Below are 27,125 nucleotides of genomic sequence, written 5' to 3'. Positions count from 1 at the left end.
GAGTCTCGAGTAATGTACTCGATTAAAGATCCTTGCATCATATTAATAATAAATGAATATATACCCCTAACTATTTCACATTCAAGTTATATGGAATTAAGAATCTTTTAAACATATTTATACTTATGATTTTATTAATCATATGTACAAAATTGAGAACTTATTTGTTATATTAATTTTATGCAAGTAAGTTTCTACATTTGATAGTATGGAAGTAGATATGCAAGAGACTCCTCGTACCATATGTTGATCCTACTTTAACCTCCAATAGTCATTGTATCAACAATGCATATCTCCACGGTGAGGCTATAAATGAGATGCATTACTCATTCTACCATTCTTGGTATATTTGAATGATATGCATATTATTTATAAGATAAATGAAATTTTTTTATGTTTATATATATTTTGAAATACGTTGGCATATAATAACAAAGGTTGGAGAATTAAGTTGTTGATCAAAATACATTGTACTAAGCTCTGCATGCTTAAGACAACCTAATCTTCAGAATAAACAAGGAATAATCTCTTTCCATCAATAATGTCAAACTTTGTTATTATAGTACATATATTTTTAACATTGTTTGTTTGGGTGCTAATCACCAAGTTCATTTAAAAATGAAGAATATATAATGATGTTATTCATTAAATTTGAACAAATATAAGAAAATAAAGTAGGGCTTAATTTTCATAAGTAACTTTGTTAAAACAGCGAAATGACAACCTTAAACAATACAAGTCCATTCTTCAACTTCATCCCTTACAAAAAATGAGTTCATATTTATCCCATAATATTTTTAATCCAAATCAGCAACGCATTATTTTATAAATATTTTTTAAATTAATGCTCCAACTAAATTAAATTTGATTTATCAACGTTGTCTAAAGCATCATGTCTATTTTTTTATTTCACGTTGTCTTTCAAGAAAATGGTCATTCAATTTAGGTGTTTTATGGGCCTACAAAAGACTATTATGTAACATGTTAACTGTATTATCAAATGGCCTATTAGCTCAGCTGGTTAGAGCGTCGTGCTAATAACGCGAAGGTCGCAGGTTCGAGACCTGCATGGGCCAATTTTGTTTTAAAATAATCATTTACGTTGGTGTTTTACCTTCTTACTTGTTTAATATATTTTTTCTTTCATTTTAAAATATTTTCTTTGTTTTTCGCAGAATATGGCTGAACTAATTGTCTAAAAAAAAAAATACTTTCCAAGTTGTGATATTTGATTCCTAATTGCTAAAGGTGTTTTTGTTATTTAAACAAGTTATCTTATCTATACTAATATGAGAAATAAACTACATGAACAGAATTTTTAGACCGTACCTGGATAAGTTTGTTGTGGTATTTATTGACGATATCCTTATTTATTCCAAGAGCGTTGACGAGCATGAAGACCACTTAAGGATCGTGTTGAGCGTGTTGAGGGAGAAAGAATTGTATGCCAAACGGTCAAAGTGTGAATTCTGGATGAAGGAGATCCAGTTTTTGGGACACGTTGTTTCTGCTGGTGGTATTTCAGTGGATCCAGCCAAGGTGAAAGCAGTGCTGGATTGGGAGAGTCCACGCTCGGTCACAGAAGTTAGAAGCTTCGTGGGGCTCGCGGGTTACTACAGGCGGTTCATTGAGGGATTCTCTAAGATAGTAGCCCCTTTGACTTATCTCACCAGGAAGGATCAGCCGTTCGCCTGGACTGATCGTTGTGAGGAGAGCTTCCAGGAATTGAAGAGAAAGTTAACGAGCGCTCCTGTATTGGTTATTCCAGACACGGCCAAACCTTTTGAAGTGTATTGTGATGCGTCGTATCAAGGTTTGGGCTGCGTGTTGATGCAGGAAAGGAAGGTAGTGGCGTACGCTTCTAGACAATTGAAAGTCCATGAGAAGAACTATCCCACACACGACTTGGAGCTGGCAGCAGTCGTGTTTGCATTAAAAATCTGGAGGCATTACCTGTATGGGGCAACATTTCAAGTCTTTAGTGATCACAAGAGTCTCAAGTACCTCTTTGATCAAAAGGAATTGAATATGAGGCAAAGAAGGTGGCTTGAATTCTTGAAAGATTATGAGTTCGAGCTGTTGTATCATCCTGGAAAAGCTAACGTGGTGGCGGACGCTTTGAGCAGGAAGACAGTAAGGGTCTCGGCAATGATGGTAAAAGAGTTGAGTTTGGTGGAAAGCTTTAGAGATCTAAGGTTACAGTTCGACTTAGGAACGAACGTTATTAGATGCTGTAACCTTAGACTTTCCAGTGATGTGTTTGATCGGATCAGATTGAAGCAGCGTGAGGATGAAGAATTAGTAAAGATATTGGGGACGCTCGGCACAGACCAGGCTAAGGAGTTTAGTACTGGGGCGGACGGTCTACTGCGCTATATGAGTAGAACGTGCGTTCCAAACGATGGTGAGCTGAAGAGGATTATAATGGAGGAGGGACATCACAGCCGTCTTAGCATGCATCCGGGCATGACTAAGATGTATCAAGACCTCCGTTTATCATTTTGGTGGCCTGGAATGAAGAGTGACATTACACGTTTCGTAGCGTCTTGCTTAACTTGTCAACGTGCAAAGGCCGAACATCAAAGACCAGGTGGATTGCTGCAGCCATTGGAGATTCCAGAATGGAAGTGGGATAGCATATCCATGGATTTCGTGACCCATCTGCCACGTACGGTCAGAAACCATGATTCAGTTTGGGTGATTGTGGATAGATTGACGAAGAGCGCCCACTTCCTGGCCGTTAACTTGAAGATGTCGATGACAAACTTGGCCAAATTATACGTTAAGGAGATCGTTCGCTTGCATGGAGTCCCTTCAAGCATCATTTCAGACCGAGATACGAGATTCACATCTCGTTTTTGGCAATCGTTGCAAGGAGAATTGGGAAGCAAGTTGCAAATGAGTTCTGCCTATCACCCTCAGACGGACGGCCAATCTGAGCGAACCATCCAGACGCTCGAGGACTTATTGAGGACGTGCGTCATTGATCATATGGGAGTATGGGATGAAGTTCTGCCGCTCGTTGAATTCACGTATAATAACAGTTTTCAAGCAAGCATAGGAATGGCTCCGTTTGAAGCCCTCTATGGAAGGAAATGTCGAACGCCATTGTGTTGGTTTCAAGAAGGCGAGAATGTATTAACAGGACCAGAATTAATCCAGCAAACAACCGAGAAAGTGAAACTGATCCAGGAACGATTGAAGACGTCTCAAAGCAGACAAAAATCTTATGCTGATAAGAGAAGAAGACCCTTAGAGTTCGCTGCTGGTGATCACGTATTTCTTAGGCTGAATCCAATCACTGGAGTGGGAAGAGTCCTTCGTCCAAAGAAGCTTTCACCCAAGTTTGTAGGACCTTATCAAATTCTGAAGAAGATTGGATCAGTGGCGTATGAGTTAGCCCTACCACCTCAACTGTCCAACCTCCATCCAGTCTTTCACGTTTCTCAGCTCCGGAAGTATGTAGCTGATCCATCACACGTACTGGAGTTGGAAGACGTCCAACTTCGTCCCGACCGAACGCTGGAGATGCAACCAGTCTGCATTGAAGACAGCCGCACTAGACTCTACAAAAGAAAGGACGTTCGTCTTGTAAAAGTGGTATGGGACGCAAAGACTGGTGATTCAACATGGGAGGTTGAAGAGGCTGTGAAGAAATTGTACCCGCACCTATTTCCTGGTAAGCTTTAGAATTTTCGAGGACGAAAATTTTTGTAGTTAGGGGGAATGTGAGAACCTGATTAATTAACGCACACAAATCCACACTCTGAACCCATTTAATGCACCGTGTCACGTCAAATAGCACTCACTTCCCACTCTGCATGCGCCTGCCATGTGTCGCGACTGGAACGTTTGGAAAACGTTAGTGGAGGACAAGTGGCATGCGGAGAATGGACGCTCGTCCTGCGTGGGAAGAGAAAAATATTTTCTGGAAAACTCTTCCTCTCCCTTCTGCATGCTTCATCTTCTTCCCAGAATTCCTGCTTTCAAATTCTCTGCCCTCTCTCTAAACCATCTTCATCTTCTCTCTAAGATAACTCACCATCAACATCTCTGCTTCCATTTCAGAAACCGTAGGATCGTTCACGGTGCCGTGAGTTTTCATTTGAACCAAACACGTTAGGATTTGGTGACTGGTAAGTTCTCGACCCTGAACGATTCTCCCCTTTCGTTTCTGCAAACCAATTTCTGGTTGCATGCATGAGTTATAGGTCTTAACTGTATATGATTTTGGTATCTTAGATTAAGTGAAGATTGTGGAGTGATTCTTTGGGTAGAAAGCTGTGAGAGAACGAGTGAAACCCTAGCATTTGGAAGTGCACTACTGAACCAGGTAAGGGAAGCTTTAGTAATTTAATTTAATACTTGTTTGATGTGTATGAAAGCAATGAAGTGTACTGGATGTCTGAAATGCATGAAATATTTGATGTTTAAGTATGCATGAACGAGCATGGTTGCACTGGATGTATATGATGAATATTGTTTGAACTGTATGCTGAGAATGAAACGTATGATTTGGAATATGATTAAATTTCTGTATGGTTTGGGATTATAATATGAATTTTGTAATGTATGAGATTTATGGTGGAGAGAAATTATAAGTTATGAATCGTATGAAAACTGTAAAGTTATTGTAAAATGAAAAATCTGGAAAATATCATATTCTCTGCTTGATAATGTACGCTCGTCATCGAACGGTCTTATACCGTTCGGTTTCCCTTGAAAAGGACTTAGAATAAGAATTCTTTCATTCGGAAAGGATCCTGATGAAGAGCGAGCGTCCTTTGAGTGAAGGGTTAGGTTTGAGCGTTCGGCTCAGCCTAGCGTGTCCAACGATTGAAATAAATTGAAGTGTATTTAGTAACGCTCGGTTTTATATTCCAGCGTTCGTCATAGGTAGCGCTTAGTCTTATACTGAGCGTTCGTCCAAATGAGCTCTCGGTCTTAGATTGAGCGTTCGTCCTGGTTAGCGTTCGGTCTAATACCGAACGTTCGTTCTAAATGAGTGTTCGTTCTATTTAGTGCTCGGTCATTTACCTAGCGTTCGTCCAAAGCAGTGTTCGGTTTTATAACTGAACGCTCGTCCTTATCATTGATTCCTGAGCGAACGTAAATAGCGTTCGTTCAAATTATTAATTGACGTTCGGTCATTGACTGGCAGTGTTGTCTTCTGAATCAAATTATACTTTGTTGTTTATCTAAATAATTGTGTAATGTATTTATCCTTGTGATTCAACCTGGAGTCTTTATACTTAAAATTTCTCTAAGTATTATTCAGATCTTTTGGAATCAATTCATTTAACTTATTTAAATACTCTTAACGTCCGTTATGGGACAAGGGTTCGTTTCTTTTGTTCAGAAACGTGTAGTCAATGTACTGTAATACGTTTGTCCTTATTTATTAAAGGATGAACGTTCGTTATTTTATGGAAGTGGAACAAAGAATGAAAATGTGAATAATAGAAATGGTTAAGATGTGCGAACGTTATTTTAAGTGAAATATTGAAAGTGGAATTTGAACGAACGTTCCAAGGAGGAACGTTTATATGATCTGAATGTGTTAAGTTATGTAGTATGACCATGGTAAAGCTGCTGATGGCTGTTCATCCTGATATTCCGTGAGTGCTCGTCCTCATGTAGAGGGGAGTAGGTCATGCGTGGGAATGGCAGGAGGCCCTAGTCCTATTGAGTACTTTGGACTGATAGGGTTAACCTCGGGTGGCAGCTGATGGACGGTTCCAGTTACTACATCACCCGGGTGCACGAACGCCTGTAGATACATGGCTTCATACAGTCCGGACAGTCTTTCTTGTGAGAGTTTGAATGAGTTATTATATGCTTGGATATATATATATATATATATATATATATATATATATATATATATTGTTGTATGAATTGTATGAATTGATTGACTATGTTAAAGTATGTTGGTTGTATGAATTAAACTACCTAAGCTTACCCTTGCAATTTCCTTGTGTTGTCTACTGGTTATGTACGTCCGTCTTGTCAATGCAATGATCATCCGTGTGGATGTGAGCAGATGGAGAGGCGCCACTTGAAGAGATGCTAGAAGAAGAAAATTTGGAGGACGCCAATCTGGTAGAAGTAGAGGTTAAAGCTGAGCAGTAGAACGCTCGTTCTGTAGTAGTTGTTAGAGTTTCTGTATTGCATTTTGGGACGTTCGGTGTTTAGTTTTTGTAGAACCGTTCGTCCAGAACTTGATATATTGGGAATAGATTCTGAACACTGTATATCCTTGTGCGTACGGTTTAATTAGCTGGTGTAATTTAAGACTGCACTGTTAAATCTGTAAATGTGATTAGTTCTAATTAATGGTATTTACTATTTATTGGGATGTTACATTTATTGGTATCAGAGCAGTTTTGTTCTTTTAAGGACAAGTAGGGTATGAGTACACTATGCTTTCGTTGTGTGCTTGTATTGTGTTTAATGAGTTATGGAATTATTTAACTCTTGAACATAACTAACGTACGTTTTCTCTGGTCCAGAAAACGAATGGCTCCTAGACTTCCTCCCCCACCTCAGCCGAACGAATCTGACGCTCCAAATAATGCACGAATGTTGGAGACAGTCATTGACCGGCTGCAACAACAAAACACAATCTTAATAGAGCAGAATACCGCCTTGATGAGGCAAAATCAGGAAGCCATGCAGAGTTTGGAGGCTTCGCGTGTTAACTCAGAAGCAACACAGAGACAATTGATGGATATTCTGGCCGCTAGCAGAGGCACACCAGGAGCCTCTTCTTCTAATACTGTTCATCATGCCGAGTGGAGCTTGGAAAGCTTCTTGCAACACCACCCTGCCAAGTTCAATGGGAAAGGGCTGCCGGATGAAGCGGATCAGTGGTTGAGGGATATGGAGCGGATCTATCATGCCAAAAGATGTCCAGATGACAACCGTTTGGCATTTACAGAATATTTGTTAACTGGTGAAGCTAGTCACTGGTGGACGAGCATGAAAGCCATCTTGACGGACGCGCAGAATCCCATTAATTGGGAGGTTTTCAGAGCGAAATTTTATGAAGAGTATTTTCCAGACAGTGTGCGTTTTGCCAAAGAGGTGGAGTTCCTTCAATTGATTCAGGGTAGTATGTCCGTCTCGGAATACACCAACAAATTTAAACACCTGGTCCGTTTTAATACCATGGCAACAAATGAAGAATGGCAATGCAGGAAGTTTGAGAACGGATTGAGGAGTGACTTGAAAGTGTTAATATCCTGCCTGTGCATTAGGTCGTTCCCTGCTATGGTTGAAAGAGCAAAGGTATTGGAGAAAAATGTTGCTGAGGCCGAGCAACATAAGAAGCAGCAAGTGAGTAGGGGGCCGGTTTTATCCAGAGGTACAACGAACGTGAGAAGACCCCCATACATTCGTCCAACTCAATCCCCTGGCGGATCACAAGCCTTGGTCACTGTCGGCCAATCTGGACAGCCAAGGAGCTTAATTTGTTATCAGTGTGGAGGACCGCACTATCGGTGGGCTTGTCCACAATTATCAGGAGGAAAATATTGTACTCGCTGCAGGCAGAATGGGCACTTGGAGAACGAGTGCAATATGGGAGGACGTGCGGCAATGAGGCCGCCGAACGCTGGAAGAGCCCAACAAGGGAGAAGTGGACGTGCGCAAGCAACAGGAAGAGTGTATGCAATCACGGGTGCTGAAGCTGCTCGTTCAGGTACACTCATCACCAGCACTTGCTTATTGTTTGGAAAGCCGTGTGGTGTGTTGTATGATTCGGGGGCAACTCATTCCTTCATCTCGAAGGCGTGCGTTGAGAGGTTGGGACTAGTGGAGAGCGAGTTACAGTTCGACTTGGTGGTGTCAACCCCAGCGGCTGGTGGGATTAAGACATCTACAGTTTGTGTAAGATGTCCTATAGAAGTTGAGGGGCGTAGATATAAGGTCAATCTCATTTGCTTACCCCTTCAAGACTTAGAAGTAATTTTGGGGATGGATTGGTTGGCTACCAATCGGATTCTCATTGATTGTGGGAAGAAGGAGTTAGTCTTCCCGAATGGAGAAGAGGAGGAACTATCAGTCACTCTCGGTCAGTTAAAGGAGGATATCATGGAGGGAGCGAGCTGCTTCCTGATCATGACATATGAAGATGAGGTAGTGAGGGACGCTAAAGTGGAACGTTCGTCTAATAGTGAGAGCAGTGGAGGACGAACGGTAGTAGAGGAATTCCCGGACGTCTTTCCGGACGAAGTCCCTGGTCTACCTCCCATTCGCGAGGTTGAGTTCACGATCGACTTGGTGACCACTGCTGCACCCATCTCGGTCCAACCTTATAGAATGACGCCAGCCGAGTTGATAGAGCTGAAGAAGCAGATTGAGGAGTTATTAGACAAGAGGTTCATCAGGCCAAGTGCTTCACCATGGGGAGCACCGGTATTGTTGGTCAAGAAGAAGGATGGCAGCTCTCGACTCTGCATTGATTATAGACAACTTAACAAGCTGACCATCAAGAACAAGTACCCTCTGCCAAGGATAGACGACCTACTGGATCAGTTGCAAGGTGCGTGCGTGTTTTCAAAGATTGATCTACGTTCGGGCTATCATCAAATTAGAGATAAGGAGGGAGATATTCATAAGACTGCATTTCGGTCTCGTTATGGTCATTATGAATATGTGGTGATGCCCTTTGGAGTAACGAACGCACCTGCAATCTTCATGGACTACATGAACAGAATTTTTAGACCGTACCTGGATAAGTTTGTTGTGGTATTTATTGACGATATCCTTATTTATTCCAAGAGCGTTGACGAGCATGAAGACCACTTAAGGATCGTGTTGAGCGTGTTGAGGGAGAAAGAATTGTATGCCAAACGGTCAAAGTGTGAATTCTGGATGAAGGAGATCCAGTTTTTGGGACACGTTGTTTCTGCTGGTGGTATTTCAGTGGATCCAGCCAAGGTGAAAGCAGTGCTGGATTGGGAGAGTCCACGCTCGGTCACAGAAGTTAGAAGCTTCGTGGGGCTCGCGGGTTACTACAGGCGGTTCATTGAGGGATTCTCTAAGATAGTAGCCCCTTTGACTTATCTCACCAGGAAGGATCAGCCGTTCGCCTGGACTGATCGTTGTGAGGAGAGCTTCCAGGAATTGAAGAGAAAGTTAACGAGCGCTCCTGTATTGGTTATTCCAGACACGGCCAAACCTTTTGAAGTGTATTGTGATGCGTCGTATCAAGGTTTGGGCTGCGTGTTGATGCAGGAAAGGAAGGTAGTGGCGTACGCTTCTAGACAATTGAAAGTCCATGAGAAGAACTATCCCACACACGACTTGGAGCTGGCAGCAGTCGTGTTTGCATTAAAAATCTGGAGGCATTACCTGTATGGGGCAACATTTCAAGTCTTTAGTGATCACAAGAGTCTCAAGTACCTCTTTGATCAAAAGGAATTGAATATGAGGCAAAGAAGGTGGCTTGAATTCTTGAAAGATTATGAGTTCGAGCTGTTGTATCATCCTGGAAAAGCTAACGTGGTGGCGGACGCTTTGAGCAGGAAGACAGTAAGGGTCTCGGCAATGATGGTAAAAGAGTTGAGTTTGGTGGAAAGCTTTAGAGATCTAAGGTTACAGTTCGACTTAGGAACGAACGTTATTAGATGCTGTAACCTTAGACTTTCCAGTGATGTGTTTGATCGGATCAGATTGAAGCAGCGTGAGGATGAAGAATTAGTAAAGATATTGGGGACGCTCGGCACAGACCAGGCTAAGGAGTTTAGTACTGGGGCGGACGGTCTACTGCGCTATATGAGTAGAACGTGCGTTCCAAACGATGGTGAGCTGAAGAGGATTATAATGGAGGAGGGACATCACAGCCGTCTTAGCATGCATCCGGGCATGACTAAGATGTATCAAGACCTCCGTTTATCATTTTGGTGGCCTGGAATGAAGAGTGACATTACACGTTTCGTAGCGTCTTGCTTAACTTGTCAACGTGCAAAGGCCGAACATCAAAGACCAGGTGGATTGCTGCAGCCATTGGAGATTCCAGAATGGAAGTGGGATAGCATATCCATGGATTTCGTGACCCATCTGCCACGTACGGTCAGAAACCATGATTCAGTTTGGGTGATTGTGGATAGATTGACGAAGAGCGCCCACTTCCTGGCCGTTAACTTGAAGATGTCGATGACAAACTTGGCCAAATTATACGTTAAGGAGATCGTTCGCTTGCATGGAGTCCCTTCAAGCATCATTTCAGACCGAGATACGAGATTCACATCTCGTTTTTGGCAATCGTTGCAAGGAGAATTGGGAAGCAAGTTGCAAATGAGTTCTGCCTATCACCCTCAGACGGACGGCCAATCTGAGCGAACCATCCAGACGCTCGAGGACTTATTGAGGACGTGCGTCATTGATCATATGGGAGTATGGGATGAAGTTCTGCCGCTCGTTGAATTCACGTATAATAACAGTTTTCAAGCAAGCATAGGAATGGCTCCGTTTGAAGCCCTCTATGGAAGGAAATGTCGAACGCCATTGTGTTGGTTTCAAGAAGGCGAGAATGTATTAACAGGACCAGAATTAATCCAGCAAACAACCGAGAAAGTGAAACTGATCCAGGAACGATTGAAGACGTCTCAAAGCAGACAAAAATCTTATGCTGATAAGAGAAGAAGACCCTTAGAGTTCGCTGCTGGTGATCACGTATTTCTTAGGCTGAATCCAATCACTGGAGTGGGAAGAGTCCTTCGTCCAAAGAAGCTTTCACCCAAGTTTGTAGGACCTTATCAAATTCTGAAGAAGATTGGATCAGTGGCGTATGAGTTAGCCCTACCACCTCAACTGTCCAACCTCCATCCAGTCTTTCACGTTTCTCAGCTCCGGAAGTATGTAGCTGATCCATCACACGTACTGGAGTTGGAAGACGTCCAACTTCGTCCCGACCGAACGCTGGAGATGCAACCAGTCTGCATTGAAGACAGCCGCACTAGACTCTACAAAAGAAAGGACGTTCGTCTTGTAAAAGTGGTATGGGACGCAAAGACTGGTGATTCAACATGGGAGGTTGAAGAGGCTGTGAAGAAATTGTACCCGCACCTATTTCCTGGTAAGCTTTAGAATTTTCGAGGACGAAAATTTTTGTAGTTAGGGGGAATGTGAGAACCTGATTAATTAACGCACACAAATCCACACTCTGAACCCATTTAATGCACCGTGTCACGTCAAATAGCACTCACTTCCCACTCTGCATGCGCCTGCCATGTGTCGCGACTGGAACGTTTGGAAAACGTTAGTGGAGGACAAGTGGCATGCGGAGAATGGACGCTCGTCCTGCGTGGGAAGAGAAAAATATTTTCTGGAAAACTCTTCCTCTCCCTTCTGCATGCTTCATCTTCTTCCCAGAATTCCTGCTTTCAAATTCTCTGCCCTCTCTCTAAACCATCTTCATCTTCTCTCTAAGATAACTCACCATCAACATCTCTGCTTCCATTTCAGAAACCGTAGGATCGTTCACGGTGCCGTGAGTTTTCATTTGAACCAAACACGTTAGGATTTGGTGACTGGTAAGTTCTCGACCCTGAACGATTCTCCCCTTTCGTTTCTGCAAACCAATTTCTGGTTGCATGCATGAGTTATAGGTCTTAACTGTATATGATTTTGGTATCTTAGATTAAGTGAAGATTGTGGAGTGATTCTTTGGGTAGAAAGCTGTGAGAGAACGAGTGAAACCCTAGCATTTGGAAGTGCACTACTGAACCAGGTAAGGGAAGCTTTAGTAATTTAATTTAATACTTGTTTGATGTGTATGAAAGCAATGAAGTGTACTGGATGTCTGAAATGCATGAAATATTTGATGTTTAAGTATGCATGAACGAGCATGGTTGCACTGGATGTATATGATGAATATTGTTTGAACTGTATGCTGAGAATGAAACGTATGATTTGGAATATGATTAAATTTCTGTATGGTTTGGGATTATAATATGAATTTTGTAATGTATGAGATTTATGGTGGAGAGAAATTATAAGTTATGAATCGTATGAAAACTGTAAAGTTATTGTAAAATGAAAAATCTGGAAAATATCATATTCTCTGCTTGATAATGTACGCTCGTCATCGAACGGTCTTATACCGTTCGGTTTCCCTTGAAAAGGACTTAGAATAAGAATTCTTTCATTCGGAAAGGATCCTGATGAAGAGCGAGCGTCCTTTGAGTGAAGGGTTAGGTTTGAGCGTTCGGCTCAGCCTAGCGTGTCCAACGATTGAAATAAATTGAAGTGTATTTAGTAACGCTCGGTTTTATATTCCAGCGTTCGTCATAGGTAGCGCTTAGTCTTATACTGAGCGTTCGTCCAAATGAGCTCTCGGTCTTAGATTGAGCGTTCGTCCTGGTTAGCGTTCGGTCTAATACCGAACGTTCGTTCTAAATGAGTGTTCGTTCTATTTAGTGCTCGGTCATTTACCTAGCGTTCGTCCAAAGCAGTGTTCGGTTTTATAACTGAACGCTCGTCCTTATCATTGATTCCTGAGCGAACGTAAATAGCGTTCGTTCAAATTATTAATTGACGTTCGGTCATTGACTGGCAGTGTTGTCTTCTGAATCAAATTATACTTTGTTGTTTATCTAAATAATTGTGTAATGTATTTATCCTTGTGATTCAACCTGGAGTCTTTATACTTAAAATTTCTCTAAGTATTATTCAGATCTTTTGGAATCAATTCATTTAACTTATTTAAATACTCTTAACGTCCGTTATGGGACAAGGGTTCGTTTCTTTTGTTCAGAAACGTGTAGTCAATGTACTGTAATACGTTTGTCCTTATTTATTAAAGGATGAACGTTCGTTATTTTATGGAAGTGGAACAAAGAATGAAAATGTGAATAATAGAAATGGTTAAGATGTGCGAACGTTATTTTAAGTGAAATATTGAAAGTGGAATTTGAACGAACGTTCCAAGGAGGAACGTTTATATGATCTGAATGTGTTAAGTTATGTAGTATGACCATGGTAAAGCTGCTGATGGCTGTTCATCCTGATATTCCGTGAGTGCTCGTCCTCATGTAGAGGGGAGTAGGTCATGCGTGGGAATGGCAGGAGGCCCTAGTCCTATTGAGTACTTTGGACTGATAGGGTTAACCTCGGGTGGCAGCTGATGGACGGTTCCAGTTACTACATCACCCGGGTGCACGAACGCCTGTAGATACATGGCTTCATACAGTCCGGACAGTCTTTCTTGTGAGAGTTTGAATGAGTTATTATATGCTTGGATATATATATATATATATATATATATATATATATATATATTGTTGTATGAATTGTATGAATTGATTGACTATGTTAAAGTATGTTGGTTGTATGAATTAAACTACCTAAGCTTACCCTTGCAATTTCCTTGTGTTGTCTACTGGTTATGTACGTCCGTCTTGTCAATGCAATGATCATCCGTGTGGATGTGAGCAGATGGAGAGGCGCCACTTGAAGAGATGCTAGAAGAAGAAAATTTGGAGGACGCCAATCTGGTAGAAGTAGAGGTTAAAGCTGAGCAGTAGAACGCTCGTTCTGTAGTAGTTGTTAGAGTTTCTGTATTGCATTTTGGGACGTTCGGTGTTTAGTTTTTGTAGAACCGTTCGTCCAGAACTTGATATATTGGGAATAGATTCTGAACACTGTATATCCTTGTGCGTACGGTTTAATTAGCTGGTGTAATTTAAGACTGCACTGTTAAATCTGTAAATGTGATTAGTTCTAATTAATGGTTATTACTATTTATTGGGATGTTACATCATAAAACATAAATGAAAGCATAATTTACATGATCTACAGTTACATGAGTAAAATGTTTAATATGAAGCTTTCTTAATAATATTTAATGTGTTAGGTTGAAAAATATAAATAAAAACAATAGAAGTATAACTCTAAAACCATTGTTGTCTCATTGTGTTGGTAAGAATTTCTTCTTCAACCTTGATTATGTCAACAACTAAACTATTTTTGTTAGAATGATTCCTTATTTGCTTGTGTAAATAATAACTTTTTAGTCTTTAAATTTTTATTTTTATAATTGTTATGCTTACAATAAATAACTATTTTTATACTATTATCATTTTTGGAATTAAAATACTACAAAAGGATATTTAGATTTTCGTTTTCCATTTTTTAATTCATGTAAGCTAGCTTGGAAACCATTAACTTGCAATTATGTGGGATTAGTCAGGCCTGCTAAATTGTAAGTATTATGCACTAACCATTCCTAGGTCATTTGGGCTTAAATAAGATGAAGGATAAAAATGAGAGAATCGACCCACGTTGCCGATCTCAAGGGACACCATGAATGGTTAATCATTCATCTTAACCAATTAACATTAGATGTGGACTATGTTTAACATATATAACTTATAATAGTTTGCTACCGTTAAAAAAGTGAACTAAAAGTCTCACTTAAACCTATAAAACCAATTTGTAAGATGAGGTTTGCACCCACATATGTACTATAAATTGGTCTTCTCTCTAGTCGATGTGAGACTTCCAACACCCGCTCATGCCAAGATACATGCATCTCGTGCGTGAGACTAGACATCAGTGGGTGGTCCGATAACGGTGGAATGATATGCCCAACAAACAAAAATCTCACTAGGATAAACTCTAACTCATGGCTTTGAAACCATGTTAAGAAGTAGACTTTAAGCTTAACTAAACCCCACAAAACCAACTTTAAAGTGGAGATTTGCACCCACATATATACTCTAAATTGACCTTATCTCTAGTCAATGAAAATTTCCAACAGTTACATATGCAACAACACAACTCTCTTTAACGCTCACTCAAACAACTTCAAGACACTTGAGTATGTTATTGAGAACGAGCAAGGAATTCAAACTCTTGCTTTAAAAATTGTTAAATCTGATTTAGTTTATCTACAAAGTTGTATCTCCATCTTTTACAAGGCATTATGTCTACAAGACTTCACATTACTCCTCCATGGTAGTGCACTAAATTAATCACAAAAGCCCCAACCATCACCACAACCATTATGCACCCTGGGTGTTTTGATCTTTGTATGACCGTCATTAATATATCATCACAACCATAAAGAATAAATGAGTCTCGAATAACCTACACAACTAAAGATACTTGCATCATATTAACAATAAACGAATATACCCTTTAACTGCGTCACATTCAAATGATATGAAATTAAGAATGTCTTAAACATATTTATACTTATGATTTTATTAATGATTCGTACAAATTAAGAACTTATTTGTTTTATTAATTTTGTGCAAGTAAGTTTCTACGTTTCATATCATGGAAGTAGAGATGCAAGAGACTCCTCATACCATATGTTAACTCTACTTTAACCTCCATTAGTCAATATTCCAACAATGCATAACTCCACTATGAGGCAATAGATAAGATGTATTACTCATTCTACCATTCTTAAACAACTATTCTTTTATCTTGCAATTCAATGTAATTACAAATTCTTTTAACAACTAACTTGTCAATTAGAATCCCATCGATTGACACAAAACGGCATCTAATTCCCCTCACTAATATTGTACTTTAGATATAGGAGTCTACTTTTTATTATTATTTAAAAATATAAAGTCTTGAATACTTTTCGTTCCATAAAAATAATACTTAAAATATTCTTTTTCATCATCTTAATATTTTTGAAATCTCAAAATGTATAATTAAAGTAACAATCATAAAAAGAATTTTTAATTAATAAAGTTAATACAAAATTTATTTAATGCACTATTTGAGAAATATCGAAACACCTTAATATTTTATTAAAATTTTCTTTATCCCTTTAACCTTATTTAAAAATAAAATAATAATATGATAATATATATATATATATATATATATATATATATATATATATATATATATTGTTTATAAGATAAATGAAAATATTTTAATATTTATATATATTTAAAAATACGTTGGCATATAATATTATTGGAGAATTAAGTTTTTGTGTTGGTGTTTTTATCTTTTTGGATGTTACATATAGAAGCATATAACATAGTAAGTTCACATTTAAATAAAAAAGAACAGTTAGAATAGACTGTAAATAAAGTTTGTTAAGCTTACAGTCATTCCGAAATGAGTCAAAATTTAAAATTTAAACATACTAGGGTATTTCAAAATAGTAAGGACAACTAAGGGTCCTAACTAAACTAAGCAGCAACACCGTCATCCTCCAAAGCCTGCTCCAGAGGCACCTTATCCGCCTTTGCTCACATCCAAGTGGATGATCATTGCAAAAGAAAAACATATCCAAGCAAAACACAAACACAAAAGCAAGGGTGAGCTAGATATAAAAATCATGTTATAGCAGTCAAAGGCAACATGCAAGTAAAGACCGATACACTATACTATATAAACATGATTTGTTGCACTTAAACTTGACTCGTCTGGACTTAGAATGATTGTCGAGCTATGGCGGGTTATGCACTCGTGATGGCCTCTACTGCTTTGCAAAGCCATTGCCAATGGGTTTCACCCTACCACACTCACAAGATTAGTCTGTTATCACTCACCTTGGACCATACTGGAATCACCCAAGACTAGGACTTCCTGCTACTCCTCACCACATGGATCAATCCTCTCTACATGAGAATGAAAGACCATTGGAGCGTCAGGAAAACCCCCCAAGACTGAGCTACCATGCAAATCATTCTAAACACACTGAAAGGGCACCACCATGTATCCCCCCTTGAGGATCATGGAATTACGTCCAATACTAATACTTTCCACTTTAACACCAACATGATAATGCACACATAAGCCCTTAAAGCAACTGGAACAATTAAGTAAAATAGCATACCGGAATAAATAGGAATATAGGCCGAACGGAAAACATCAACACATAATGAGCTAGACCGAACAACCCGTGAATGGTAGAGACCGAACGGTATCTCACCTCCCAAAGGACAGGACCGAACAGTCCATAAAAGGTAAGATTGAAGACCGAATGCTACCTAAGACCAAGCACTATCAAGACTGAACGCTACCTAAGACCGAACGCTACCTGAGACCGAACGCTACTTAAGAGACCGAATGCTACCTGAGACCGAACGCTACTTAAGAGACCGAACGCTACCTGAGACCTAACGCTACCTGAGACCGAACACTACTTAAGAGACCGAACGCTACCTGAGACTGAATGTTACTTGAGAGACCGAACGCTACTTAAGAGATCGAACGCTCATAAACTGGTAAGACTCAAAAGAGACCAACCTAGTTATGACCGAGAGCAGCACAAGACCGAACGGTCAACTGCAGCGTTCTGCATAATTCTAATAGAATTATGCAGAATTCTGCATAATTCTAATAGAATTATGCAGAATTCTGCATAATTGCAAACAGAACCCAACATGACCATTTCTAACCATTTTTACTGACTTCTAACACCCTTAATTCTTGTTTTATACTTAATTAAACTTATCTAAATGATTTTAAACATTCCTACTACCATTCTAAAGTGATTAGAATTCAATTTTAACTCTAAAACACCAATATTCCCCAACAGTCCAATTGCGCTTTAGACCCCAAATGCCCAAAATCACTACCTCACTTCCTCTCAAAGTGACCTAAAAACCACAAAACTCCAAATTTCTATCCAACCAAAAATATACTAGATTTCACACTTAAATCACTTCCAATTGGTCAATTATAGCAATTCAAACTCATCCAAATCAATTCCAAACAGCTCAATACAGTTTCATGGATTTCACATATCAACACTTACAATACAACATACTCAAAACTCAAAATACAACTTCAAACAGTGCACCAATTCAGAATCCAATATACATACACTTCATGCAAGCAATTTAAAGAAGTATTCTAGCTCCTCTTACCTTGGAGTTGAGCAGTACAGCCCCCTAGAATGCTCTAACAATGCCTCACACAACAAGGACCCGACCAAACCCTACAAACCACCACATTGATGGTAGAAAACAACTCTTAGAGCTAAAATGGAGTGAAAAATTGAAGAAAATGAAAGTAGAAGTAACATGTAAATAACAGATTGCATGTGCTAGGTTCAAGAACAAAGATGAGCTTGCATTGAAAGACTTACCAACTAAGAACCCAAAATGGATCGGATGGTTTTGAAGCCCTCTACGCCGCAGACATTTGAGCACTACCTAAAACAAAATCTACTGGCTTAGTGAAAGGAGATTAAAGAGAGAAGGAAGTGAGGTTGTAGAAAGAAGACAAAAAAAATGTGAGTCTGAGTTTTAGAAAAAAAGCAGTGTGCTTGAATTAATAGACGAGGAAGTTTTAAAAGCCCATATAAAACCTGTTTCCTTTGACTTAAGGCACCTTTGCTCTATTTTCATGTTCTTATAACAAATATAAAGTATTTATTAATTTTATTAATAATTATAATATTTATGAAAATTTAGCTTATTTATTTGTAATGTTTATGTTAAAACGGTTGAGTACGAATGATTTTAAAGTGATTCAATTTTCAATTTTTTTCTTTCTTTACTTATTAAATCCTCTGCTCCCCTTTGATGTAGTTGTCATTGGGTTCACAACTGTTTGATGACACCTGTAAAAATGGTTCGGTTATAAGTGGTTTCGCCACTCCAATATTAAATGTAACAATAAATTATATTGACTATTTCGCACGGACATCTATTTATATAAATTGGAAAAAAAATTTACTCACTACCGATTTAATTATAGTTCAATTACTTCTTAACCACAATTATCAGATGATTTGTGCTAAATTCTACATATACTCTTAATCACCTAGACAAACATTCCACATTCCATCAATTACTCAACATTGAGATTCTTTTGTAAAGCGGTGCAACATCATTTGTTTTTCTAATTATTCTGTTAGATCGATTTTATAATCCTATGTGAGAGTTAATGCATTTGATATGAATAATTCTGAACGGTTCAATGTAGATTAGTCGAGTTAATTTCTATATAAGTTATAAAACCGATCCATTTAATGCAAGAGTTCTTGAAACTATTTTTTTTCATATTAAAATACCAAACCCAAAAATTTTATATAAAAAAATATAACTCGGTTCTACTTGGGCAGAACATTAATTGATAGTGGAGTGTTAAATTTCAAATGCAACCATACCACTGAATCATCACGTGATATTGTTGTCCATAGTCTTACTTTTCGCCTAATCTACGTCAACAACCAAAATTAAAAAATATGAATGTTCTTTTAGTGGTACTGTGAGTTATTTACAATAACTTAACTTGTGGGCTCAATATAATTTTCTTCTAGACTTTGATGGGTCAATTTCCTTAAATTGATCAAGATACATTGTATTAAGCTCTGCATGCTTAAGACAACCTAATATTCAGAATAAACAAGGAATGGTCTCTTTCCATAAATAATATCAAACTTTATAGTACATATATTTTTAACATTGTTTGCTTGGGTGCTAATCACCAAGTTCATTTAAAAATGAAGAATATATAATGATGCTATTCATTAAATTTGAACAAATATAAGAAAATAAAATAGGACTTAATTTTTGTAAGTAACTTTGTTAAAACCGCGAAATGACAACCTTAAACAAGATAAGTCCATTCTTCTACTTCATACCATACAAAAAATGTGTTCATATTTACCACATAATATTTTTAATCCAAATTAAAAACGTATTATTTTATAAATATTTTTTCAATTAATGCTCCAACTAAATTAAATTTGATATATCAAAGTTATCTATCAAAGCATCAATAATTTGATTCTTATCAAGTTAGATCTTGTTAGGAGGTGATTCCAATTTTTATTTTTTTTATGTCTAAATATAAAATTTGAAAATAAAACTATTTAAATAAAAGAAGTTGAAATGAATTTTAAATAATTTGAAAATTAATTTAACTTATTTTTGAAACAAAAAATATATTATATTTAAAAGTAAATTTTAAGTCCAACTCAATCCTAGAAAACTAATGAAGTTTGTATTTAATTATATATTTTAAAATGATTTTATTAATGTGGAACAAATTAGTTTATACAAATTTATTGAAATTATTAATGAAGTGGTGGATAATGTAAAATGACAAGTCAAATAATGTTTAACTTTTTAAGTAGATTTTGAGAAGATGTATGGTTCAATATCATAAGATTTTATATTATATGTTGTGGAGGATGAAGTATCATACAATATATTGGATCAACGATTGCAAGGATTCTTCCTACATGCAAGGATTCTTGCTACATATATGTTTAGGGAATGGGGTTCAATTGATGAGTTTAAGAGAAGTGAATCCCCATGGTTTAAGACAAAAATGTTTAAGAAGCAAAAAGGGTTTTATTTTAATTAAGGTTTGCAAATAAAAATGCAAGCATTAATAGTTGAATCTCCTCAAGAAAATTGAATCCTTTCAATCTAAATTAATTAATTTTTACAGTAGGCTCTTGGACATGTATCAATTGATTGACTCAAATTAATAAAATAACAACATGAAAATGATGCTAACATAATTTAAGAAACGAAAATAAAATTTAATTCAATTACACAAAATTAACTTATAAAACAAAACCTATACTTATTTATATATTATAAATTTATTTTATTTTTAGTCAATAATAAATCTCAATTTACACTTAATTATATATTATAAATTCACCGACGATAAATTTCCAACCCAGCTCTTATAATTTGCAAAAATAAAGAAAAATGAGAGAAAAGGAACACATTGTTAGTTTACATGGATCACATAGCTTGTGTGCCAGATTTGCAAGTTAACTGTACAAGAACAGTGAGACAGCATATGAAACTCATCCTATTTTTATCCGAAGAAACAAGAATTGAAAGTGTAGTTAGAGATTTGAGGTACATGGAGGATGAGATGCTTTTGTCAAGCTGGTACGATGTTCATTCCACAGTGCCCCCATCCTACGTTCAATTACCAGAAAACAGACCTGGAAAGGTCGTTAGTTCTTTGCATGAGCCCATACCAGTTATTGATCTTGGAGAACGTGATCGCGCTCATCTCACACAACAAATTCTCAAAGCCTCTCAGGAATATGGCTCCTTCCAGGTTCATTAATTTCAGTCTCACCACAACTTTCTTCACTTCTCTTTCTTTCACAAACATGAAAATTTATTTATAAGTTTCTCATTTTTATTCAATTAAATTCATTCTTATATTATTAAGAGGGACTAAATATATAGGTGATCAACCATGGAGTTTCCCATCATTTGATGGACGAAACACTGAACATTTTTAAAGAATTCCATGCCATGCCTCCAAAAGAGAAGATAAATGAATGCTCGAAGGACCCAAATGGAAACTGCAAGATTTACACAAGTGGTGAGAATTACAAGAAAAATGCCACTCATTATTGGAAGGATTCACTGATCCATCCTTGTCCTCCTTCTGGCGAAAACATTCAGTATTGGCCTGCGAAACCATCTAACTACAGGTGAAGTTTATTTTGCATTTTTTTTCAGTATAGTTTTTCGTTTATTTCAAATTATTGTTGTGTTTTCATCATAATTTATTTTTAATATCAATTTAGTCATCCACCTATGATATTTTTGTTGGACATGATAAAGTAATTAATTTTCTTATATTTATTATAAACGTCATTTTAAATGAGTTATGGAACACTATTATTACTATTTTCAAGATTACGTAGACATGCATAGAGGTCAACTTCAATAACACATTTCTTTATGGATCGATCACTATCGTGGCATTATAACTTTATACTCTGTATGACATCATATCAAATTTAAATATATACTTTTTCAATGAAAGTAGTTTGATTTGTTTTGATTTCTTTGCTTTTTATAGAAGTAAGTGGATCGTCATCAATCTTTTTTTTAAAGGTTTTTGGGGAGTTAAAGCACATAAAAACATATAATGAAGTTATTAGACAATTTAAGGCAATAATCCTTTATAATCACAACAATATTTTATGTATTTTATTTTCTAATTTATATAAAAAAACATTAATAACACTTTTCTTTGATGAGTTAAAGAATATATATATATATATATATATATATATATATATATATATATATATATATATATATATATATATATATAGTGTCTTAACTCATATTTATAACAAAAAGTTTAAAAGTTAACACTAGAGCTGTCAAAATGGGTCACAATCCCAGACCAATCCGGCCTACCAATGGTTTGAGCCAGGTTGAGTTTGAAAAAATTTTATTTTTTTATGTGGGTCAGATTTCAACCCAGTTCATTTAAACCCGGCTCATGCGGGTTGAACCTGTGATGGGTCGGGTTAGCCCACCAACCCACCTACCTAATTTTATTTTATAAAAAAATATTTATTATTTTGTTTTTGCTTGAAAAAATTATTTAAGTTTCTTAATTTAAAAATTAATTAAACACTCATGTTGAGAGTGAAATTTGTTTAGATTTAAATTATAGAAAGTTTATAATTTTTTTTATTTAAAAAAATTGTAATTAAGTGAGGCAGGGAGCCAACCAGTGGTGGGTCAGGCTAGGTTCAAATTTTTCTGGTTTACTAATAAATTAGTCGGGTTGAGTTGACTTACTAAGTGACCAACCCGTGGTGGACCGGGCCGAATCGGGCCGGGTGGTCTGTTTTAACAGCTCTAGTTAACACTTAATTCTTATTCTTACTTCTCAAAAAAAAAACAAAATCACTTCCTATACATGACACATGAGCTGTTTCCTACCATAATTCTTCCTATTTATAGTTAAATTATCTTTTGTAATACGATAATTCTCCAAGAAAAATATTGTGTCTTAGGAAGTGCTTTAATTTTTCACAATTCATTATACATGTCATCGTTAGAGGTGGCAAAGTGATCCTTAGCCTACAAATATAGTTATTATTTTAAATTGTTAGTCCATTTTTTTAAATATTATTAACAATTTAAGTTAAAATATTATAATATATTTATATCTTTCAAATAATATAATTTAAAAAATCGATCTCTTAAATAATATTTTTAAATTATATTATTTGAAAGATATAAATATATTATAATATTTTAACTTAAATTGTTAATAATATGATTAAAAAAATACAAAATTTACATCTTTCTATATTTTCTTAAATAATATACCATACATGATATTATAAATGCTGCTTGGCCATGGATATTATGCTTTGTCCCTAATTTTTTCTTATCTAACATTACCGACGAAATTTTTTCTCCAGATAACTGCAATTATGGTACCTTTACGTATGGATTTTGTTCCATGAATTTAAACTTTATTCATAAATTTGTTGCGTGAGAAAATTGATCTTTTATTTATAATAAGAAATGATGAGATCTTGTGCATTTTATTAGCCAACTAACAAAAGGTTTGATGTTGGAACCTTTTAGGGAGATTGTTGGAAAATATAGCAGAGAAATGAACAGACTTACCCTTGAAATTTTGGAGATTCTGTGTGAGGGGTTAGGGCTTGAGCCAAGATATTTCTGTGGTGGACTCTGTGAAAATCCATCACTGGCTGCCCATCACTACCCTCCTTGCCCTCAACCAACTTTAACATTGGGTTTAGCTAAGCACAAGGACCCTACAATTATCACCATTCTGCTTCAAGATAAGGAGGTTGAAGGACTCCAGGTCCTTAAGGATGGGACATGGATTGGTGTTGCCCCTATTCCCAGTGCTTTTGTGGTTAACATTGGTCTACTCTTGCAGGTTATTAATTTTCTCTCATTTTGCTTGGTTGTCACACACATATATTACAAATGATAGCATAATGTCTTCTGCAAATGATAAAGAGAGAATTTAAACATGTTATTGTGAATTTTAGAGTTGTTGTACAATGTCAGTTTTTATGAGAAACTATGAATGCTTACTTCAGTTAATTGTCAATTTGACCATTAATATGTTTTTTAACTCTAATTGCAGATTATCAGTAATGGAAGACTTGTTGGTGTAGAACACAGAGCTGTGACGAATTCGAGCATTGCACGCACAAGTGTTGTATATTTCGTGTATCCATCATTTGAAAGCAATGTAGAACCAGCACAAGCTTTGCTCAAAGGAAGCAATACTCCACCATTGTACAAATCCATCACTTGTAGAGAGTTTCGTGCAAAATTCTTTCAGAAGGGTCCTAAGGTTGAAGAAGATTTACAATAACTCAAATATGCATGCTTACATGCACGTATCATATGTTTATAGAAACTATTTGGTTTTTATATCTATTAATGAAGACATTTTTGTTTATAATTACTTTTGTCAAAAATCTAGCATTTCTAATTTAAGAATTTTCAAATCGTGTTGCATATGTTCTAATTGTTTATTATTGACACTTTTATTACTTATATAAACTCCTTGATTACTCTCCTAAGCTGAATTTTGTAAGGATTTCAAACCTTTACATTTCTTTCTTGGAATTGAAGTTTTGTGAACTCCAAATGACTACTTTTATCTATCCCAAATCAATAAGTTGATCAGGAATAGTGCGTACCTACTTTTCAACCTGCAACAAAATATTTAATTCGTTACTGTTACTTGTTTGGATACTTGTTTAAAATATATTTGTAGATTTTTTAAAATCCGTGAGTACGATATTTAAAAAAATATATGATATATTTTAAAATGAAATATAAATAAAATTACAAAAAATATAAAATATAATATACATCAAATTAAATATGAACTAAATTTAAATTTTAATTAAATTTAATCTAATAAAATATAAATTATTTTTTTTCAGATAATCAATATTCGTAAGTAAGAATAGTATAATATCACGTCCAACTTGTTTATAAACGGGTATTAAAACATCCGCTACCAACTATCCGTGAGTAGTAGATACTTGTAGATATCAAATATCTATCACAGATTTTATTTGCAGATATTCGTAGATACGGATATTTTTGTCATCCTTATTGATAATCTTCTTTCCCATGCTCAAAGGTGTTGGATGCAAAACCTCAACTTACCCGAATGATTTTCTCTCTTCGTCTGAATCAGGAAGGTTCTTCTTTCGTTTCAAATTCTTCTTTATTTAGATTTGTGTGTGCGTTACAATATCTTACCTTCTGAACTTTCTTTTTCTATCAATAAGGCGTTATCATGATCCTCTACAAATCTCTATCAAAGGCTTAAGTAATATATATTAGTGTACAAACTTGGATGTTTGCAAGTCAGCAACTACTTTTTGATATTATATTTTATATTTTCTAATTTCCTCTCAAATCCTATAAATATTTTACAACTTACTTTTTGGATATAGACGTCAAAAGCGTAACACAATTTTTTTTTCTTTTATTTTTCAACAAGTTGAAAAAATAGATTTCTTATGCCACTATTATTATAAAGTATAACTAGTGAATGGAATATTTCATTTTGATTTAGTGATTTATTTAAAATATTATTGAAAAAAAATAATCATACTACGTTATCATAAACCCTAAATTTTTGTTATAATTTATAAGAAAAATCCAAGACATGTGAGATCGCATTTATGATTAATGTCGACCTCAAAAAAAAACATTTGATTTTTCATTTATAAAATATATATTTTATTAATTAATCTTAAAATACATGATTAAAAATATTTTATGTAAAATTAATAATCATGTATTTATTAAAAAAATTCAATTCTTATACTATAATCTCCCACAATGACACACTACAATTAAGTAACTCGTACATAAATTACTATGATGTAAAAAGGTTAAGCAACTCAGATTTTTCTTTTTTTTTTTTGCATAGTTATCGTTTAATTTTATTCCAAATTAAAATGTAAATAAATTGTTAATTAAAAATGAGATTTTATTTATATGAAATTATATCTCATAAAAGAGGCAAAGTTTATTTCCAGAATCACCCCTCGTATTGCGGAAAGTTGCTCCAATAAAAAACAAAACTAATATATAAACCAAATATTTGCTGAAAATACGTTTTTTTAGCTTTTAATATGCTATTACGGAACGTAAATGGAATATAAAAAAGTTAAAACAGAGTGAGAAACTAAAGTTGAAAAAATATAATTTCTCAGGATATATTAGGCAGATACTTTTGGTGTTTAATTTTAATTTCTATACAGAGAGAACCTGTGTTAAGAAGAAAAGACTCACTTCTTTTGCTTTTATTATTAATCCAAAGCTCAGTTAAAATATTAAATGGCCTATTAGCTCAGTTGGTTAGAGCGTCGTGCTAATAACGCGAAGGTCGCAGGTTCGAGACCTGCATGGGCCAATTTATTTTTTTGAAGTGATTTTTTATTTCTGGGCCTATTAGTTCAGGAATTTTATGGACTTTCTATTTGCACTCCCAAGCCTCGAAAAACCTTGGTGCGAAAACAATTTCCTACTTTGGGCCAGATAGCTTGTACTATAAATGGACTGAGAGCCCCCAAAATGGCATAGTTATTGAATTACAGAGTTTTCATTTTTCACAGATCTTGGCGACAAATCAAGTTGGTTTAAATATTTTCTTTTAATCTTTCACTGAATGTTTATAATCTGTAATAAGAATTATTCTATTAAAAACATGTTCACTATGATACAATAAGTTCCATTCAATTATTTTCTTAGCTCAATCACTTGAAAAATGATAATCATACCTGCAAAACATTCATGAAGCCAAATGGAAATAACTAAGAGTAAATTCAGATACAATACTATAATTTTCTTTTTCAGAACTTTGCTGCAGAAAACAACTATTCCCCAATAAAGAAATTTCAAAAAACATTTCTTAGTTATATTCAAAGAAATCCCACATAAGGGGCAAATAATAAAGCTAAAAAATGTTGAAAATGATGGCTTTGATAAGATAAAATGAAAGGCAGAAGCATGAGAAGTTGGTGGAAACTACTAATCTATATAAACTGATAGATGATGATTTGGAAATGAAAGTTTGCGTATAAAAATGAAGAAGATGATGAAAGTATGATAAGATGGGAATTAAAAATGAATTGAAAATGGTGATTGATTATTACTGTGCTTATGATGCTGACCAATCATACCTAAAGATACACCACTGTCTTCCTCCATGTTTTGCTGTATCAATGGGTTGCAAACAAAGAATAAAATAAAGTTCAATCTTATCAAAGAACAAAAGAGGTTAACCTATATATATATATATATATATATATATATATATATATATATATATATATATATATATATATATAATATCCATTATTATTCCATTTTACT

General features: G+C 35.8%; 2 protein-coding genes and 2 non-coding genes across 4 annotated transcripts; all 4 read left to right on the top strand.

Annotated features, from left to right (window-relative positions):
- The first annotated feature begins 1,002 nt into the window (after positions 1 to 1,002).
- On the top strand, positions 1,003 to 1,076 carry TRNAI-AAU (transfer RNA isoleucine (anticodon AAU)). The gene has a single exon. It is a non-coding gene; the product is annotated as a tRNA-Ile (tRNA).
- Positions 1,077 to 6,519: 5,443 nt separating this feature from the next.
- Positions 6,520 to 11,094, top strand: LOC124844860 (uncharacterized). Its single transcript, XM_047321873.2, has 6 exons — positions 6,520 to 7,338; positions 8,023 to 8,418; positions 8,785 to 8,920; positions 9,467 to 9,808; positions 10,550 to 10,680; positions 10,780 to 11,094. Exons 1-6 carry the CDS (start codon positions 6,520 to 6,522, stop codon positions 11,092 to 11,094), a joined length of 2,139 nt encoding a protein of 712 aa, XP_047177829.2.
- A 9,608-nt stretch (positions 11,095 to 20,702) lies between these two features.
- LOC124839184 (protein DOWNY MILDEW RESISTANCE 6-like) lies at positions 20,703 to 24,235 on the top strand. Its single transcript, XM_047314927.2, has 4 exons — positions 20,703 to 21,027; positions 21,162 to 21,412; positions 23,325 to 23,646; positions 23,860 to 24,235. The coding sequence occupies exons 1-4, from the start codon at positions 20,758 to 20,760 to the stop codon at positions 24,091 to 24,093; spliced, it is 1,077 nt and encodes a 358-aa protein (XP_047170883.1). The 5' UTR covers positions 20,703 to 20,757; the 3' UTR covers positions 24,094 to 24,235.
- A 1,854-nt stretch (positions 24,236 to 26,089) lies between these two features.
- TRNAI-AAU (transfer RNA isoleucine (anticodon AAU)) lies at positions 26,090 to 26,163 on the top strand. Its single transcript has one exon. It is a non-coding gene; the product is annotated as a tRNA-Ile (tRNA).
- Positions 26,164 to 27,125: the final 962 nt, after the last annotated feature.

The sequence above is a fragment of the Vigna umbellata genome, chromosome 4 (assembly GCF_029865625.1).
Source record: "Vigna umbellata cultivar VRB3 chromosome 4, Vumbellata_1.0, whole genome shotgun sequence".
Lineage (NCBI taxonomy): Eukaryota > Viridiplantae > Streptophyta > Magnoliopsida > Fabales > Fabaceae > Vigna > Vigna umbellata.
This window is presented reverse-complemented; position numbering and strand designations above follow the sequence as displayed.

What these genes read in the sequence shown, in the direction of transcription:
- LOC124844860 (XM_047321873.2), top strand. Translation starts at nt 6,520, where the DNA reads ATGGCTCCTAGACTTCCTCCCCCACCTCAGCCGAACGAATCTGACGCT. An exon ending in AGCAACATAAGAAGCAGCAA is followed by an intron (nt 7,339 to 8,022) that starts GTGAGTAGGGGG and finishes GATTGTGGGAAG; the next exon opens with AAGGAGTTAGTCTTCCCGAA. An exon ending in AACGTGCGTTCCAAACGATG is followed by an intron (nt 9,809 to 10,549) that starts GTGAGCTGAAGA and finishes ATGTATTAACAG; the next exon opens with GACCAGAATTAATCCAGCAA.
- LOC124839184 (XM_047314927.2), top strand. Translation starts at nt 20,758, where the DNA reads ATGAAACTCATCCTATTTTTATCCGAAGAAACAAGAATTGAAAGTGTA. An exon ending in AGGAATATGGCTCCTTCCAG is followed by an intron (nt 21,028 to 21,161) that starts GTTCATTAATTT and finishes CTAAATATATAG; the next exon opens with GTGATCAACCATGGAGTTTC. An exon ending in ACATTGGTCTACTCTTGCAG is followed by an intron (nt 23,647 to 23,859) that starts GTTATTAATTTT and finishes CTCTAATTGCAG; the next exon opens with ATTATCAGTAATGGAAGACT.